The following is a 17,090-nucleotide window of genomic DNA, read 5'->3' as shown; positions in this document are numbered from 1 at the left end:
TAGAATACTACAGATCGCAAAGTGTTTGCTCAGTTGTATATTCGTGAATTATATTTTTAACTGTGTACAGTTAATTTTGTGTTTTATTTGTATTAAATTAAAAAGACATAATAATAAACATTATGTCAACCCCTAATACCATACATGAGTAAGAAAAGAACAATCGAAGAAGAACACTGTAACTTCCAAGAGAAATGGGAGCTAGACTATTACTGCATCCAGAAAAAGAGCAAAATAGTATGCTTAATATGTAGTAAATCTATTTCAGTCTGCAAAGAATACAATATCAAGAGACATTATGATACACATTATAAAGAAATCTATGATAAATACATTGAGAAACATCGTGAAAGTAAGTTGTTAGAATTGAAATCAATTCTTAAAAAACAGCAAAACTTGTTTACCAAACCTTCTGAGGGAAATATAGCAGCTGTAAAAGCTAGTTACTTGTTATCACATTTAATTGCAAGCAAATCAAAACCTTTTACAGAAGGAGATTTTATTAGTGAGTGTTTAAAGTAGCGGAAGTGTTGTGTCCAGAGAAAGTAAAAAGCTTCAAAAGAGCTTAAGTAGAAACACAATAGCTAATAGGATCGATGAAATAGCTGAGAATTTAAGAAATCAGCTCAATTCAATAATATCCACATTTGAAGCTTATTCTATTTGCAAATTGATGAAAGTACAGACATTTGAGATATTGCTGAACTGGCCATTTTTATTTGTGGGTGTGATGTGAACTTGAAAGTGAGTGAAGAGCTTTTAGAAACTATTCCTATGCGTGATACGACCACTGGAGCTGATATTTTTGGTGCACTCATGAAAATTCTGAATAAATATAAATTACCATTGAACAAGTTGGTTTGTCTTGCAACTGATGTCAGTGTTGTTGAAGATGAAGGGTGTCGTTGTAATAATCATTTGGCATGGTAATAATCATTTTGAACATTTTAATTGCATTATTCACCAAGTATTATGTTCCAAGGTTTTAAATATCGGACGTGCTAAAAAAAAGTCTCCAAAATTATAAATTTTATTCGAGCACGTGGATTTAATCATTGACAATTTGTTTCATTTGTGGAAGACATAGAAAGTGAACACACTGATCTACCCTATTATACAGAAGTTCAATGGATTTTTAGTCGTAAAGTCTTAAAACGATTCTTTGAGGTGCTGGATGAAATCATAATGTTCTTGGAAACAAAGAATTATGAATGTACTGAATTAAAATATGTAATAGTAATTGTGGCATGTGATGCAAGAAAGCAAGCTTATGTAGCATCAGCTAAAAAAAAAAATAATTCACACAACCATACCCTCTAAATGTTTGTCCAGTTCTTCCTTAAATTTGTTTAACCTATCAACTTCTACAACAACAGATGGAAGTTTATTCCAACAATTAACCACCCACTGGCTAAAGGCAAATTTCCGCATATCTATTCTACATCTGTCCTTCCTCAATTTGAATTTATGCCTCCTTTGGTTCATAATCTGAACAAGTGAAAAAATCCCATCAGAATTCAGCGTGCTCAACCCATTCAAGGCCTTATACACCTCAATCAGATCACCTCGCAGGTGCCTAGTCTCCAGCCGCTGCAATTTGCAGAACTTAAGCCTCTCTTGGTAAGAGGATCCCTTCATTCATCTTGTTGCCCTTCTCTGTACATGCTCAAGCAAATCTACATCCTTCTTAAAATAAGGCCTCCAGACCTGTACACAGTTCTCAAGGTGTGGCCTGACCATTGCCTAAATCACCTCCTTTTCCCTGCTAGCAAAATTCCTGTATATCATTGACAAAACCCCATGAACTGTTCTGGCAGCCTGTCTGCATTGCTCAAAAAATTTCCTACCTGAGTGCACAATTACTCACAGGTCTTTTTCATTTTCTACCAACAACCTAAGTGTACAACGTACAGTGGATAAAGGATCTAGTCTTCTCAATTGACATTACAAGTCATCTTAACCAACTTAATCTTAAACTTCAAGGAAAACATCACATTGTTAAATGTTATTTGATAATATTAATGTTTTCAAAGAAAAAATATTACTTCAGTGCAAACAAATAGAAAAAAGAAAACTTATCTCATTTTAAAAGTTGCCAATCTCTGTTGTTAATCACCTGACTTAAAATTTATAGTATATACACACCAAATTAAGTTGTTAGAAATGGAGTTCGATAGAAGATTTTCTGATTTCAAAAACTGTGAATTACAGTTTCATCTTTTTATTTTGTCTATATCTATTGATATTTAAATTGTTGATGAGAGCTTACAAATGTAATTAATTGAAATCCAGTGTGACTTCTTTGCTAAAGCAAAAATATACGGAAGTTGGAATTCCAGACTTTTACACTTATTTACCTGCAGATCGATTTCCAAAAATGTTATCTTTCGCTACGAGTATACTGGCTATGTTCAGGAGCGCATACTTATGCAAGCAACTGTTTTCTTCGATGAAAAATAACAAAACTGCAGAAAGGTCAAGATTAACCGATCATTATCAATCGTAAAGATTACATCAGCTCAAGACATTCAACCAAATTTTGATGATCTGCTCTGTGGAAAAAGATGCCAATTGTTTTTTAAAAAATTATATAATAATTTGTGGTTTTATTGTTTATTTTTTATTAAATATTGTAAAGTATTTTTAATTTAAAAACTAATATATGATACAAAACAGGTTATCTATATACTAAATACAGTAATTCTAAAAATTATACTTTGTTTATTTTTTGAGTATTGAAGGCATGTGGCCCTCAGCCTAATGCAAAATAGCTTATATGACCCATGGTGCAAAATGAGTTTGACATGCCTCTTTTACACAGTAACATAGATACTTCAGACATTACTACCATAATGCAGTTAATTTCCTTCAGTGATAATCAATGGCAAATTTAAGCATAGTATCAGAATTCAAGATCCTCAAAAGCTACTATGTGCAAAGTACATTATCAAGAGCTAATACTCTTGACATTGAGACATTCCATTTGAATGTATTTTAAAGTTAATTTATTTATTAAAAAAACCCTGTTATGTTTTTGATAATTAACAGTAATGTAAATTCATTAATATCATGTTTTATTTTATTTTAAAATATTAATTCTTCTTTTATATTATATGTTTGTCTATGTATTGTAGTGGTGTCAAAGTGGACAGGGACTCTTATTTTTGCCTCACCTTGCATTACTGTTATATACAAGCTGTTTCATGGTCTTGGCGTATTATAGCCTTAGTAGCTAGTGCGCCAATAAAATCAAAACAAACAAACAAACAAACAAGCTGTTTCAATTAAAAGACACCAGGGTTTATCTCACTTTTAGGTTTATGTTATTTGTTGTTTGGACTATTTGAGCTGGAATTTTTGAATTTGGTGTTAAAATTGGACTAATTCTTACCCTTCAGATTTTACAATTCTTAAATTTTTCTCAATAAACTGCTTTTTTCTCAATGGTAAAATTGTAGTTAGTGCTACAATTTTACCATTGAGAAAAAAGTTAATTGTAGTCACTGCCTGTAGTTAGTGCTAAAACATCATTAGTGTACTTCTGAAATGAATGTAAACTGCTTTTATTTGAAGGGAAAAAAATAACAACAAAATGAATATATGTGATGTTCATTCTTCAGTAAATATGTTAGCTGTGTGAAAGCTGTAGATGGAAATTTGTTGTCTTCTCATGCTACCTACAACCATTGTGTTCTTAATATTTTTTCTTTAAATAAAATCAGTTTACTATGTTTCAGAAGTTCACTGTTAATGATGGGAAACAACTTCTAATTGAGATAAAAGAAGTTTAGGAAAAACTTAAATTTATAAATTAAAATCTAAACAGTAATTTGTTCAACTTTTATTTTTTTTATATAAATCATATTGTGTGTACCTTTAAACCCTAGAATTGGGCCACAAAATTGCCTACTCAGTAGGACAAACACAGCCCAACGTAGTCCAGCATATGTTTTCTAATAGAGATCACCTGCCAGCTAATGAGAAGCCAGTAAGGAAGCTCTGAAACAACTGTCCTGGCAGCATCTTAAGAATTTAAATGTATAGTGGATTTACCTTCTGTGGTGATTGTGGTGCTACTATACAGTTTAAAAGGATATAAGATGCAATATTTCCTAAGAAAGGCTATATAATTATAACCAAATCAATATAAACCTTCTTGAATATAAAATAAATACAATTCATTTGAAACACGTAGGTAGGAAATATATATAATCATTGCAAAGCTATGATTTCCCCCTCCCCCTTAAGTAAAAGTATTTTAAAAATATACCTTTTTTTTTTTTAAATATTTGTTTTTGGTAGAAATGTATTACTTTTTTTGAATTTTTAACTGTAAATTTAAATGTCTCTCAGAAACAAAAAGATTAAATTTTATGTATGAATTGTACTGTGTCAAATAGGATCTGCAGTTATACCAGTTACCTACATTGGCAGCTTAATTTTCAGTTCTCTAGCTTTAGTTCTAGAATTGTTAATTATTTTAATTTGAATTCATGATACACAGAAGTTTATATGTGGAATGGTTTTAAATAGTCTTTTTTTTAACAGCTGCTTGGTGCCAATCATCGAGTAATAGGTCGTCTTGGACGTCGCTCCTATAGATGTCCCTATTGTAATAGAGTCTTCCATCGTTCAAGCACAGACCTCCAGAAACACATATGGATACACGAAGGAGTTAAACCTTATAGATGTGAAGTGTGTTCACATACTTGTCGTAGCAGAAACAACTTAAATGTCCACATGTTACGGCACACAGCAGATAAGCCACACTTGTGTGAAGAATGTGGAAAGTCATATAAATCCAAAACAGCACTCAGGAGTCATACCAGGTAATCTTATTATTAGCTAGATTATATCTTTCATTGCAAATATTTATGGTATATGCTATGAAGATCAACTACTCACCCGCCAAGGAGGTAACTCTGTGCGATGATATAATCATATTCTTCAATTGAGATGTACAGACTCTTTCCAAAAAAGATACTATACTTTTAATTGTATATATTTATCAAAATATATATCATAACATTATTGTGATGAGTATCTACAAATTCATAATGCGCTACTTCTGATAGTCGCCTCATCTGTTTTTGCGAAGCAAGATGTAGATTATAAACCACCATTATGTGTACTTGCAGTATGAATTTTAAGTAACACTTGAGTGCTTGAAACTCCAAACAGGTCTGCAGTAAGCAAGCTAGCTAAATATAAGATGATTGGATCCATAGTCAACAATAAGAAAGTTATTATGAATAAAAGGAAGATAGTCTGAATGGCAGAAAACATTTCACATATTCATGTTGTGAAGTCTTTGAAAATCTGGAAAACCTCTTTCCTCAACAACTTAAGTTAAGAAAATCATCAAAATGCAGAATTACTTCAAAAGTTGTGAAACTGTTTCTGTACAAAATTGAAGAAAAGCTTCTCTTGTTAAAGTCAAGACTGCATATTTTGGAATTTTCAGAAAAAAATAGGTTTATTTACAGAGAAAGCCCATTTTTATCTGAATGTTTACATTAATAAATAAAATATATGTATATGCACCACAGAAAACCTTCAAGAAATAAGGCAGGCTTAGTTGTACCACTGAAGCACACAGCATAACTCAACATGCTAGGATCATAAAGCCCATCCTCCAAAAAGAGACCTGACACTAGAGTATATTAATAGAAAGGTAGTTAAAGCATGTAGTATATGATAGAAGGAAAGGAAATAAACTGGAGGAAAAGGAAGGTGAAAATATATATGTAGAAAATAGAAGATAAAAGAATCAAGGATAGAAAAAATGCCAACTTGACCCCTCAAATAACTCTAATCTATATCTTATTCATTTGTGCATAAAAATCCACACACACATAAATTAAAATGCATTTGATATCTGAGCATTATTTGGGAAGGAAAATTTAAATCAACACCAACTTTAAATGTATTTCTGTTGTTCTCAGGGGAAGATTAAGCCCAGTTCAAATTCCATGCTCCAGATTCCATAGTCCAGTGTGCTATCATTCTTATCACTTCATCATCAACACAAACAAAATTCCTTAACCTAACATACCCAACAGCATTAGTAAGCCAGAATTCCTCTAAGAGTGATATTTTTGGATCTGTCCATTGCTTGTGATCCCCTTAATAACCCTGCCTCTTCATGCACTGTTATCATATCAGTGGCCACACCTCTCATTTTTTATTGAATTACTTATCCAATTGAATTCTTTCATCCCTCAGCAAGGAATCAGATTTTAAAAAAATAATATTTATTCAGGAATTTCTCAAGGAGGCATCCATTCACCTTTTTAGTTTGCAGTCTCTTTGGCCACTTAATGCTATCTCATCATTGTCCTCCTGTGCTGGCACCTCCGTAGCCAGGTGGGCAGGAGCAGCAGTGTGTAGCACACACTTCTTGATTAGACCGGGGTTCGAGCCCGTGACCACGAAATACAGAGGATGCAGAAAGGTCAGCGAATGACCACCGCATATCCCCGGAGCAATATGGCCTTAGTTGCTAATGCTCCTAAAAGCCAAACGACAACGACCACGACCTCCTGTGCTGACAGCCTGATAACTGCCTTCCATTTTGACAATCGCTCTTGTGGAGTATCAAAACTTTAAACTGCAGCATCTAATTGACAGTATATGTACATTATCTTCAATTCTTTGGCTTTGCTATATCTGCCTAAATAAAAACTTCTGGTTTTTGTCCTTTGTAATTCTGTCTCCTAATATTCTGTCTCCCCCACTCCACCCTTTCATATAAGAAGGTAACTTGGTTTAAATCTCTTAAATTCTTGTAGCTCACTGAAGTTCTCTACTCAACATTGAATTGTGCTGCAGATTCCTGGTGCTCCATAACAATATAATGGTTTTGTTACTTGTCATTCATTTAGATCACTAATGCGCCTAAAAACTCACAGCACTTAGTGAGAGAGAGATTTTGGTTTGAATCCATTCAGAGACTGCAGAAATTCTTAGTCCTGTTTAGGATGGGACTGTTGTTAACTGATATAAGATGGAGATTTTAAGTTTTGAATATTGGATCTTTTTCTGATTAAATGTGAATTTCTGCTAGGAGCATTAAGACAACTGCATTTGCTGCTAGGAATTAACTATTGATACACTCACCAAAGAGCATAATTATATGGTGAAGGTAAAGAAAGCCTGCACAAGAACGATGAGAAATGTCGGATAACTTACGCAGAAAATTAGTTTGCCGATACGGCACTCTAGCGCTGCTCACTTGGTAAACAGACGGTAGGTGTTATCGGTCTGGAGCAAAGTTTGCCATGCCTACCTGTCAATACTGATTGACAGGTAGGCATGGCAAACGACGTATGATTGGTGCGCGAACACACGATAACATCGGTTTGGTATCACTGTAGCAGCACTAATGGTAACTTGTCCTAATCGCACATGCCCTAACATTTACTGTAATGGTGAAAAAAGGTCAGGTTACCTCGACTTCAATCCCATGTGAGCTTGAACCCCTCCCGAAGTGGAAGGGGTAACCTAACCTTTTTTCTTTAGAATCAGTCATATTTAGAAATGCATTCATAAAAAAATAAATTTTTTTATGACTGTATTTTTATTTTCTTGTTCAATAATATGCCCTAATGGTGAAAAAAGGTCAGGTTACCTCCACTTGAATCTCATGGGAGCTTGAACCTCTCCCGAAATGAAGGGGGTAACCTAACCTTTTTTCTTTAGAATCACGAGTGGACTAGCACATAAATTGTTTATTAATAAAATATTAATTTTTTATCATTGTACTTTTATTTTTAAAGACACTCATGTGGATACACACGTATCATAATGTCAATCAGCACCTTAATAGCTATTCAGTATATATATATATACTGAGTATCATTGTCAGGTATTATACGGGTGCTACTGTACTACCACCTGTATTTTTTAACGCTTAACAAAAAGTTCGACACTACTTGCCATATTTATGTTTGTTTTATATATATTAGCGTAAAATATCTTAGGAATTAGCCATTCCGTTTTTTCCTTTCGCATTTTATTGATATCTTTCACCTGCTCTTACTACCAAACCAGGATCCCTACCTTTTAGGGTCGGGAAGTTACGCTCCCGGTTATATCCGATGTATAATCGATTAATTACTTTTCCTTTGACTTTTCACTTTTATCTATACTCTTGCCTTTTTTTCATACCTCACGAACTATTAGAGTAATTCGAGGGGGAGTGAGGTGCTATTGCTTTATCTACACCGCTTTCCGTTCTCCTTTTGTTAGCTAATTTAGCCTTTATTCAGCAAATATTCAGCAAATATTAATCAGTTCTCAGTTGTGCTTATATTGTTGCAGCAATCGGTCGGGCTAAATATCATCCAGCCTGGATTCAACCAAATTACGGTTTAGACATACTCCCTTAATGGTCGGCCAGCTTAATAGTTATTTATTGGCTTGCTTAGTACTTAATTTTAACTTAAAGTAATTATCCATTATTATGGACTTTTTGGTCACGGTATACAGGCAGATGATAACAGAAACCGATAGCTCAGCCTAACATGGGTTGGATATTTTCTATGGGTTTAGCCCTCGACAAAGTCCCTTGCAAAATACCCTTCCCACGTAAGGCTTATTATATTAATTATCTTATTATTATATATGTTGTTTCATGTATACCGGGGGTACAGTTGGCTTGAGGCTGCATCGATTTTCAAACCATGGAGGGCACTTACACTATAACTTATCTAATTGTGGCATATCTAACGTCCGATGTAATGTTCTATCGCTCGATGGCATTAATCGGTTCGTTCTATGTTTAACACTTAATATTTAAGTTTTAATTTTATAATTTAAACTCTGTAATATTTTGATTCTATATATATATATATATACACACAAAGAATTTTTCTTTCTTTTTCTATTATTTTCCAACCTAACGTTTAAGTTTAGGTCACGAAATACAAGGAAACCTTTTCTTTTATTTCCTAACCTAACTGACTTTTATTTCCTGAGGTTATGAAATAAAACCTTTGTTTTATTTCATAACCTCAGGTTATGAAATACAACAAAAAACAAAGAAACCTTTTCCTTTTTTCGTAACCAAACCTGAATCAATAATACAGTAAAAGCACTCATCAACTCCAAAAATCTGCTTTTAATAATGAGAAAAAAAAACACAATGAAGAACATAAAAATGAACAAAACGAAACTTTCTCAGAAAAAAAATTCATGACTACAAATCATACAGTTGGACCTGAATAGCTATTTGCAATTTGAGTAACAATATTGTGAAAAGTATCTTCATAATTTTTCCCATAAATTTGATGCCACATATAGTCACTAATGTGACCCATCAACATATGTTTTCAGCTGCCATTTACACCTTTAGTTACACTTTTTAGTTTCTTCCACTGGGCTTCAATATTATTCGTATGTGCTCCTGTATGTGGATCTACAAAATGTTCCTTGTGTTTCACCATTAAATGTTTGTACTTCTTTTTTTTCTAAGGCCGTAATACGGCTATATGCCTGCCATTCATCTGTTATGATGGTAGTATTTTTCTTCACTACTTTTCTAATAATGCGCAAAAGAGTTTTTGCTTTCCGATTTTTTATCAATTTCATGAAGACGAATTTAGATTCTCTTTCGAACACACCAAACAAAACCATTTCTTCTTAGCAGTTAAATTTCGTCCTCTGTGATGTTTTGATTTTACCAATACAGTTTCATCTGCTTCTACAATTTTCCCTTATCCACCCAACTTAATGGGTTTTTTTATTAACTGCAATCCACAAATATCTCTTAGTTTCTTATAAAACTTAATTGCTGTCACTTTCGAAATTTCCAGATGGAATGCTGTCTTAGTTACTGGCGTGCACGTTGACCAAAAGTATATAATGTACATTATCGTTTTCAATGAAACTTTTGTATTTTCCATAAAACTGTTTCAATAAAGAAACTCGTGAAGAACATTTTTTGCAGCACCACAACTTTCCACATGACTCTTCGTGATTTAATTAGTTGAAAATAATCATTGCACTTAAAACAGTACAATTTCAGTCTTATCAATTTAGTTTTCATCAAAAAATCAAGCGACATTTTATTTTCCTCACAAATTTCTTCCATCTTTAAAAGATTCATCGCTACTATTACCTGTTCACCGTTCATTACAAAACTATTATGCACCATTCTTTACTGGTAAATAATGGCAACCAATGACTACACAGTAGCTTGTCGTCTGTCATACCCACCACCAATAATTTCATCGTTTGCCATGCCTACCTGTCAATCAATATATTCTTCTCAATTTCTGCTCCAGACCGAGCAGCGCTAGAGTGACGTATCGGGAAGCTAATTTTCCGCGAAAGTTATCCGACGTTTCTCGTCGTTCTCGTGCAGGCTTCTTTACCCAAGCCAATTATGTTACAGGAATTCACTGAATTAATTAAATGGGCAGTTTAAATCCTCCAAGCCATAAAAATACAAGAGATCATGAGAAAATCCCCTTTTCATAACTTTGAAAAGGTCAAAATACATTAGCTGTTAACATAATTTTTAAGTTCTTACTTCACTACTGCATGACAGTTTACATCAAACAACTTAAAATTAACCTTCTAGTGATATCTTTTGTTTAAAAGGATATCACTAGGAATGACCAAGCCATTCATGGTACAGTGAACATTTTTGTGAGGATTTTTATTTGTAGTTGAACTTGCATTCCAGGTACTGCCATACATACATAAACCACACATACGAGTAGATACATTTCATTCGATAAAGATCATTAAAAATTATTATAAACTTATTCTCCTTTTACGGGATTATTGTTGTTTTTATTTATTTATTTTTTTGATAAATAAATTGTATTGTATTATTATTATTATTTGTTATCATTATTATTATTATTATTCTCGTTGTTCTCCTTATGGATTTTGTTTTCTGTGTTCATTAATGGTATTAATGATATCAGGCTTAATGTCCAAGTTTGCAGATCATACTTAGATCAGCAGGGTTGTTAATGATACTAATGACAGTACACTGTTGCAACAGGATCTAGAAAAGTTGAGCAGATGGGCTGAGAGGTGGCAGCTGAAGTTTAACATTGACAAATGTAAAGTACTGCATATGGGAAGCAGTAACCCCAGAGTAACGTATCAACTCTGTGGTATCACACTGACAATGGTAGAGAATGAAAAGGACCTGGGGGTAATTGTGCAGGCAGATATGAAGTTCTCTGAGCAGTGCAGACGGACTGCAAGAGTAGCTCATGGTGTCTTGTCAATGATATACAGGAATTTTTCTAGCAGGGATAAGGAGGTGATTATCCTCTTGTATAAGGCAATGGTCAGGCCACACCTTGAGTACTGTATACAGGTCTGGAGGCTTCATTTTAAGAAGGATGTAGAGCTGTTGGAACGAGTACAGAGAAGGGCAACAAGATTAGTGAATGGAACAAAGGGTTGCTCTTATGAAGAAAGGCTTAAGTTTTGCAAATTACAGTGTCTGCAGACTAGGCACCTGCAAGGTGATCTGATTGAGGTGTATAAAGCCTTGAATGGTTTGAGCATGCTCAATGCTGATGGGATTCTTCCTCTTGCTCAGAATAATCGCCTGAGAGAGCATAAAATCAAGGAAGCAAGCTTATATAGCATTAAGCAAAAAAAAAAAAAAAAAAACAAAAAAAAACCACACTCCCTTCACATTTGGAGCGAGTGAATTGGTGAAATGTGAAGGGAGTGTGGGTTTTTTTTTTTTTTTTTTTGCTTAATGCTATATAAGCTTGCTTCCTTGCATCATGTGCCCTTGCTAATGAATGCTAATGTTTTCTTTTCCAACCCACGACAGGTATTATTACCCGGTGTGTGGGATGGTTTTTATGTCTGGTTACTGTTATTGGTCGAGGAAGTCTCTAACTATCTTACAGGCGTTCAGGATTGTGGATTTTTGGAGTTCTGAGTAAGCATTCTCTGTGAGGCCTATTGCTGCAAGGTTCTTTGGCACCATGCCGATGGTTGACATGGTGATCGGAGATGGTCGTTACTTGTTTCATATGCCCCTCTCTCTCTCTCGCGCTGTCTAAGGTCTGTTTTCTTCCTGATCTCTTCCTCTGGAGCTTGCTGGTATTGGACACAGCTATGTTGATCAGGTAGGTATCCATTTCCTTCTTGTCAATGAGGGTTATGTAAAGTCTGTTGTGCTGTATCATCCTATCTGTTATTATGGCATGTTCCCGGTATAGTTTGTTTGGGTCTCTAGTATGGCCTGAGGTCCATACTTGTAATACGGTACACTTTCTTTGATCAACTGGTGTTTCTGCACTAGCTTCTGGTGAATTATTCCAGTGACCAGATCATGTCTGTGAGTGTACTTCATCTGAGTGATCATCCTGCATCCTGCATCCTGCACTGGATTGTTTCTGGGTCAGGTGGCATAGTTGACATGTGTCATCTATCACTCCAGGGTACTTGGTGGTGTAGTTCCTGGGGTTGATTACCTGGTCTTGGATGGCCAGCATGAACCCTACATGCGGGGAAGAGCCTCCTATTTTTGTGAGCCATGTGTTGGAAGCCATCTGATCTATGTGGTCTTGATGGAAATCATTGTAATGTCTGCCATGTAGTGCCAGACTCTTTGCCCATCTTTCTGTCTTTGTTTCTTCTTTCTGCCTGAGTGGGGTCTCTTTGAGGTTGAGTAATGTGTGCAGTTTATCAATCTTCCTTGTGACTTGTTAGATTGGTGCTGTGTTTTCCTGGAAGCTTTCCTGGAAGCACAGGTTCTTAATTACCTTCTTCTCTTATTCAGTGAGGTTTGTCAAATCCCTCCCTCCTTTCCGGGCTATGCTCAGATGGCCAACTTTGGGTGGTATTGGTGGCTCTTGGCCATCATTATCCTGGTTGATTTCATAATCTCCTCCAGCTTGGTGTTGGTCCAGTTTACGATCATGAAGGAGTACATTAGTACTGGGACCACATAGGTGTTTATGGCTCTGACCACATTCCCGTAAATTAGCTTTAAACAGACATTAAACTCAGAAATGCAACTTTGTTGATTTGAAGTCAGGTTTCCAAGTTTAATATCTGGAAACCTGTTTGAATTAAGAAATATTATTAAGAAATAAATATAATTAATAAATATTATTATTATTAAAGTCTTGCTCTACAAATCAAATTTATCTTTGATATATATATATACTGCATAGTAATTTCTTGCTTGCACCAACCAACCAAGTGAAAAGAACTTAATTACTAAGCAAGAGAGTACACACAGTAACACAAAGTATCGATGCAAGGCACAAATATTCAAGGATAACATATATTAAATTTAGCATAAATAAAGAACATAACATAGAAGCTTTCTGCTACTCTATGTAAGCTTTGTCAACTAATTTAGCACTGGAGAGTGGTGATTTTTATGTGTGCAGCTGGCCTTCAAATACATAAGTATACGATGTTGCAGAGGAGGGAGGTTTATGGCTACATACGAAAGGTGATGAGGGAGAGGAAGAGAGAGAGTTCAGGGGGGAAGGGAGAAGAAAGAAGAGAGACGGTTGAGGTGGGTGATTACCGTCGTAGGTGGCAGTTGAGTTCGTGGACTATGAGATGCCCAAAAGCATTCGCGGACTATGAGAGGGATGTATGCAGGTGCAGCGGTCCCTGTTGATGGTATTTCCAGTGACACTGATGTGTGCTGATTCCAGCCAATGGTGGACCTTGAAATTGTGAGAGAAGCCTATGATTTCAGGGTCAACTTCAACCATCTCCCTCCCTTCCTTCTCCTCCCTCATCACCATTCACACATACCCGTAAATCACCCTTCCCTCCTCTGTGACCCTTGCGTACTTATGTACTTGAAGGTCAGCTACACACATAAAATCCAATACTTTCCAGTGCTAAATTAATTGACAAAGGCTACATACAGTAGCCAAAAGCTTCTATGTTATGTTCTTCGTTTATGATAAATTTAATATATGTTATCTCTTGAATATTTGTGCCTTGTGTCAGTTCTTTATGTGTCACTGTGTGTACTGTACTGTCTTATTTGGTAATTAAGTTCTTTTCACTTGGTCGGTGCAAGCAAGAAATTACTATGCATCCAACTCCCGACCTCACAGGGTTCTTCAGTCATATATATATATATATAGATATATATATTTATTTATTATTATTATTTTTTTTTTTAACAGAACACATATTCAAGGTAGCCTTTATACTTGTGATCGATGTGATTATGCTGCATCCCAAAAATGCCATTTGAAAAGGCACATGGAGACCCATGAGTTAATACGCCGTTACATGTGTGAACACTGTGATTATTCTTCAAACACTCTGGGATATATGAGGGTAAGCTACATTTTACTAATAATGTATGTGATTAAGGAATGTCTTTATTAGTTATTTGCATAATTTTCTCCATATGCCTTTGATTGTATATGTTTGTATTTACAAAATGGTTTTTTATTCATGGGATTAATTAAAGTTTTGAAGTAAGTGAACTTAGATATTTGAAATTTTGCATGATGTTTCTTCCAACTTTGGGATTGTATTTTCTCTAACAGTGTGCATTGATACTTTTTTTTTTTACATAATTTTGTTAACCCTTCTTTTTCCTAAGTATTACTTATCATGTTATACTGATATACATAATGATGTGCATATAATCTGAATTGAGCACGCTGAATTCTGATGGGATCCTTCCATTTGTTCAGATCATGAACCTAAGGGGGGCATAAATTCAAATTAAGAAAAGACAGACATAGAATAGATGTGCGGAAATTTGCCTTTAGCCAGCGGGTGGTTAATTGCTGGAACAAACTTCCATCTGTTGTTGTGGAAGTTGATACGTTAAATAAATTTAAGGAGGAACTGGACAGGCAAGGCATTTGGAGGGAATGGTGTGTTTTTTTTTTTTTTTTTTTTTTTTTGGCTAATGCTGCATAAGCTCATGGGCTGGCTTTCTTGTTGATTTTGCAAATGCTGATTTTGGCCATTTTCATCATTGGTGCATATAAGTGCACATAACATGAATATTACTGCCAGCACTACATATTTCTTAATTCAATGAGTTTTTCAGACTTAAAACTTGGAAACATGAATTTAAGCCAGAGAAGTCACATTTCCAAGTTTAATAATGTGTGACAAAGCATGTCAGTTGTGTTTTACTTAATTGTCATGCCATCGGTGATGTTGGATGAGAGTAAATTATTTGATTCCATTAGCATTAGTAGCGGCATATGATGCAAGAAAGCAAGCTTATGCGGCATCAGCCAATAAAAAAAAAAAAAAACGCTCCCATTTCACCCCTCCGTTCGTTTCAAATACCTGTCCAGCTCAGCCTTAAATTTATTTAGGCTATCAACTTCCACAACAAAGGATAGAAGTCTGTTTCACCAACCAACTACCCGCTGAAGGCAAACTTCTGTACATCTATCCTACATCTGTCTTTCCTCAATTTGAATTTATGCCCTCTCAGGTGATTATTCTGAGCAAGAGGAAGAATCCCATCAGCATTGAGCATGCTCAAACCATTCAAGGCTTTATACACCTCAATCAGATCACCTCGCCGATGCCTAGTCTCCAGACTCTGTAATTTGCAAAACTTAAGCCTTTCTTCATAAGAGCAACCCTTTGTTCCATTCACTAATCTTGTTGCCCTTCTCTGTACTCGTTCCAACAGGCGCCTCCGTAGCCAGGTGGGCAGGAGCACCAGTTCGTAGCACACGCTTCTTGATTAGACCAGGGTTTGAGCTCATGACCACCAAATACAGAAGATGCGGAAAGGTCAGGGAATGACCACTGCATATCCCTGGAGCAATATGGCCTTGTTTACACAAAAAAGGCTCCAGAAATAACCCTAACAACTACAGAAGGATAACATTCCTATCAACTGCTTCCAAGCTGTACTCTAATATACTAAAGAATAAACTTAATAAATACAGTGAACAATTCTTAGAAGAAGAACATTGTGGGTTCAGAAAAGGGAGAAGCACAATAGATGCCATTTTCTCATTACAACAAATTTTGGAGAAAAGAAGAGAAATCAACCTGCCAACATTTCTGCTGTTTATTGATTATGAAAAATAATGTGACAATGTAAACCGGGAAAAACTTTGGCAGATTCTACATGAAGAAAATATTCCAACCCAGCTCCAGAAAGCGATACAAAGTCTATATAAAAACTCAAAAGTCTGCATAAAGTATTCTAACGGCCAACTATTAGACCCAATTAACACCAATAAATTAGTTAAACAAGGATGTGGACTATCACCAAATTTATTTAATATCTACATCAATAAAATTATTAAAGAATAGAAACAAACAATTAACAATGGAATATAGTTGAACAACAGGAATAAAATCCAAACTATATTATATGCTGATGATCAAGTTATAATTGCAAAATTGGAAGATGAACTACAGATAGCAGCTAATGAACTGAATAAAATAGGCAAAAAGTACAAGATGAAAATCTCCACCTCAAAAACAAAATCAATGAAATTATGTAGAAAAAACATACAGAGAGTCAAAATTGTTATTGATGACAAAATAATAGAACAAATATCTGATTTCACTTATCTGGGAAATTTAATATCAAATGAAGGGAAAGACATCTACACTAAACTATAAAAATATAATAAAATGAATGGAACGATTAAACGCCACTTCTGAAAACAAATAACAACTGAAACAAAATTACGACTGCACAGTATCACTTCAAAATCAGCTCTCTTCTACAGCTGTGAGACTTGGGTCATAAATAAGAAAGATGCACAAAAACAGCACAAATGAGATTTTTTAAGACCATTATTAGGCTTTACAATTATTGAAATGAAAAATTATAATTCCTCAGAGCGGTTTAAGGAATTATAATTTTTCATTTCATTAATATGAATCCGCAGCGCATAGGCCTCTTTCACCATAGGCTTTACAAGACTAGACCACCAAATAAATTTAGATATTCATGAGAAATTAAAAGTAGATAACATAGTAAATGACATAAAACGGTATCAGAAAAAATGGATCAGCCACATAGAAAGAATGAACTCAGACCGGATCCCAAAATTAGCCATTAACTACAAGCCTACAGGCAAGAGAGATGGAACAGGTCTTAAAAGACCTAAGCCGGG

At 34.8% G+C, this 17,090-nt stretch overlaps 1 protein-coding gene across 1 annotated transcript in view; it reads left to right on the top strand.

Annotated features, from left to right (window-relative positions):
* Positions 1-17,090, top strand: part of LOC150078880 (uncharacterized) — a 187,684-nt gene that overhangs the window by 153,482 nt on the left and 17,112 nt on the right. The window contains exons 13-14 of the mRNA XM_090382881.1: positions 4,549-4,829; positions 14,151-14,307. Coding sequence (XP_090239007.1) covers positions 4,549-4,829; positions 14,151-14,307 — 438 coding nt within the window. The remainder of the gene's footprint in view (positions 1-4,548; positions 4,830-14,150; positions 14,308-17,090) is intronic.

The sequence above is a fragment of the Mastigoproctus giganteus genome, chromosome 10 (assembly GCF_048544385.1).
Source record: "Mastigoproctus giganteus isolate SK-2022 chromosome 10, ASM4854438v1, whole genome shotgun sequence".
In the NCBI taxonomy this organism is placed as follows: domain Eukaryota; kingdom Metazoa; phylum Arthropoda; class Arachnida; order Uropygi; family Thelyphonidae; genus Mastigoproctus; species Mastigoproctus giganteus.
The sequence above is the reverse complement of the archived record's forward strand: the minus strand, read 5'-3'. Positions and strand labels throughout refer to the sequence as shown.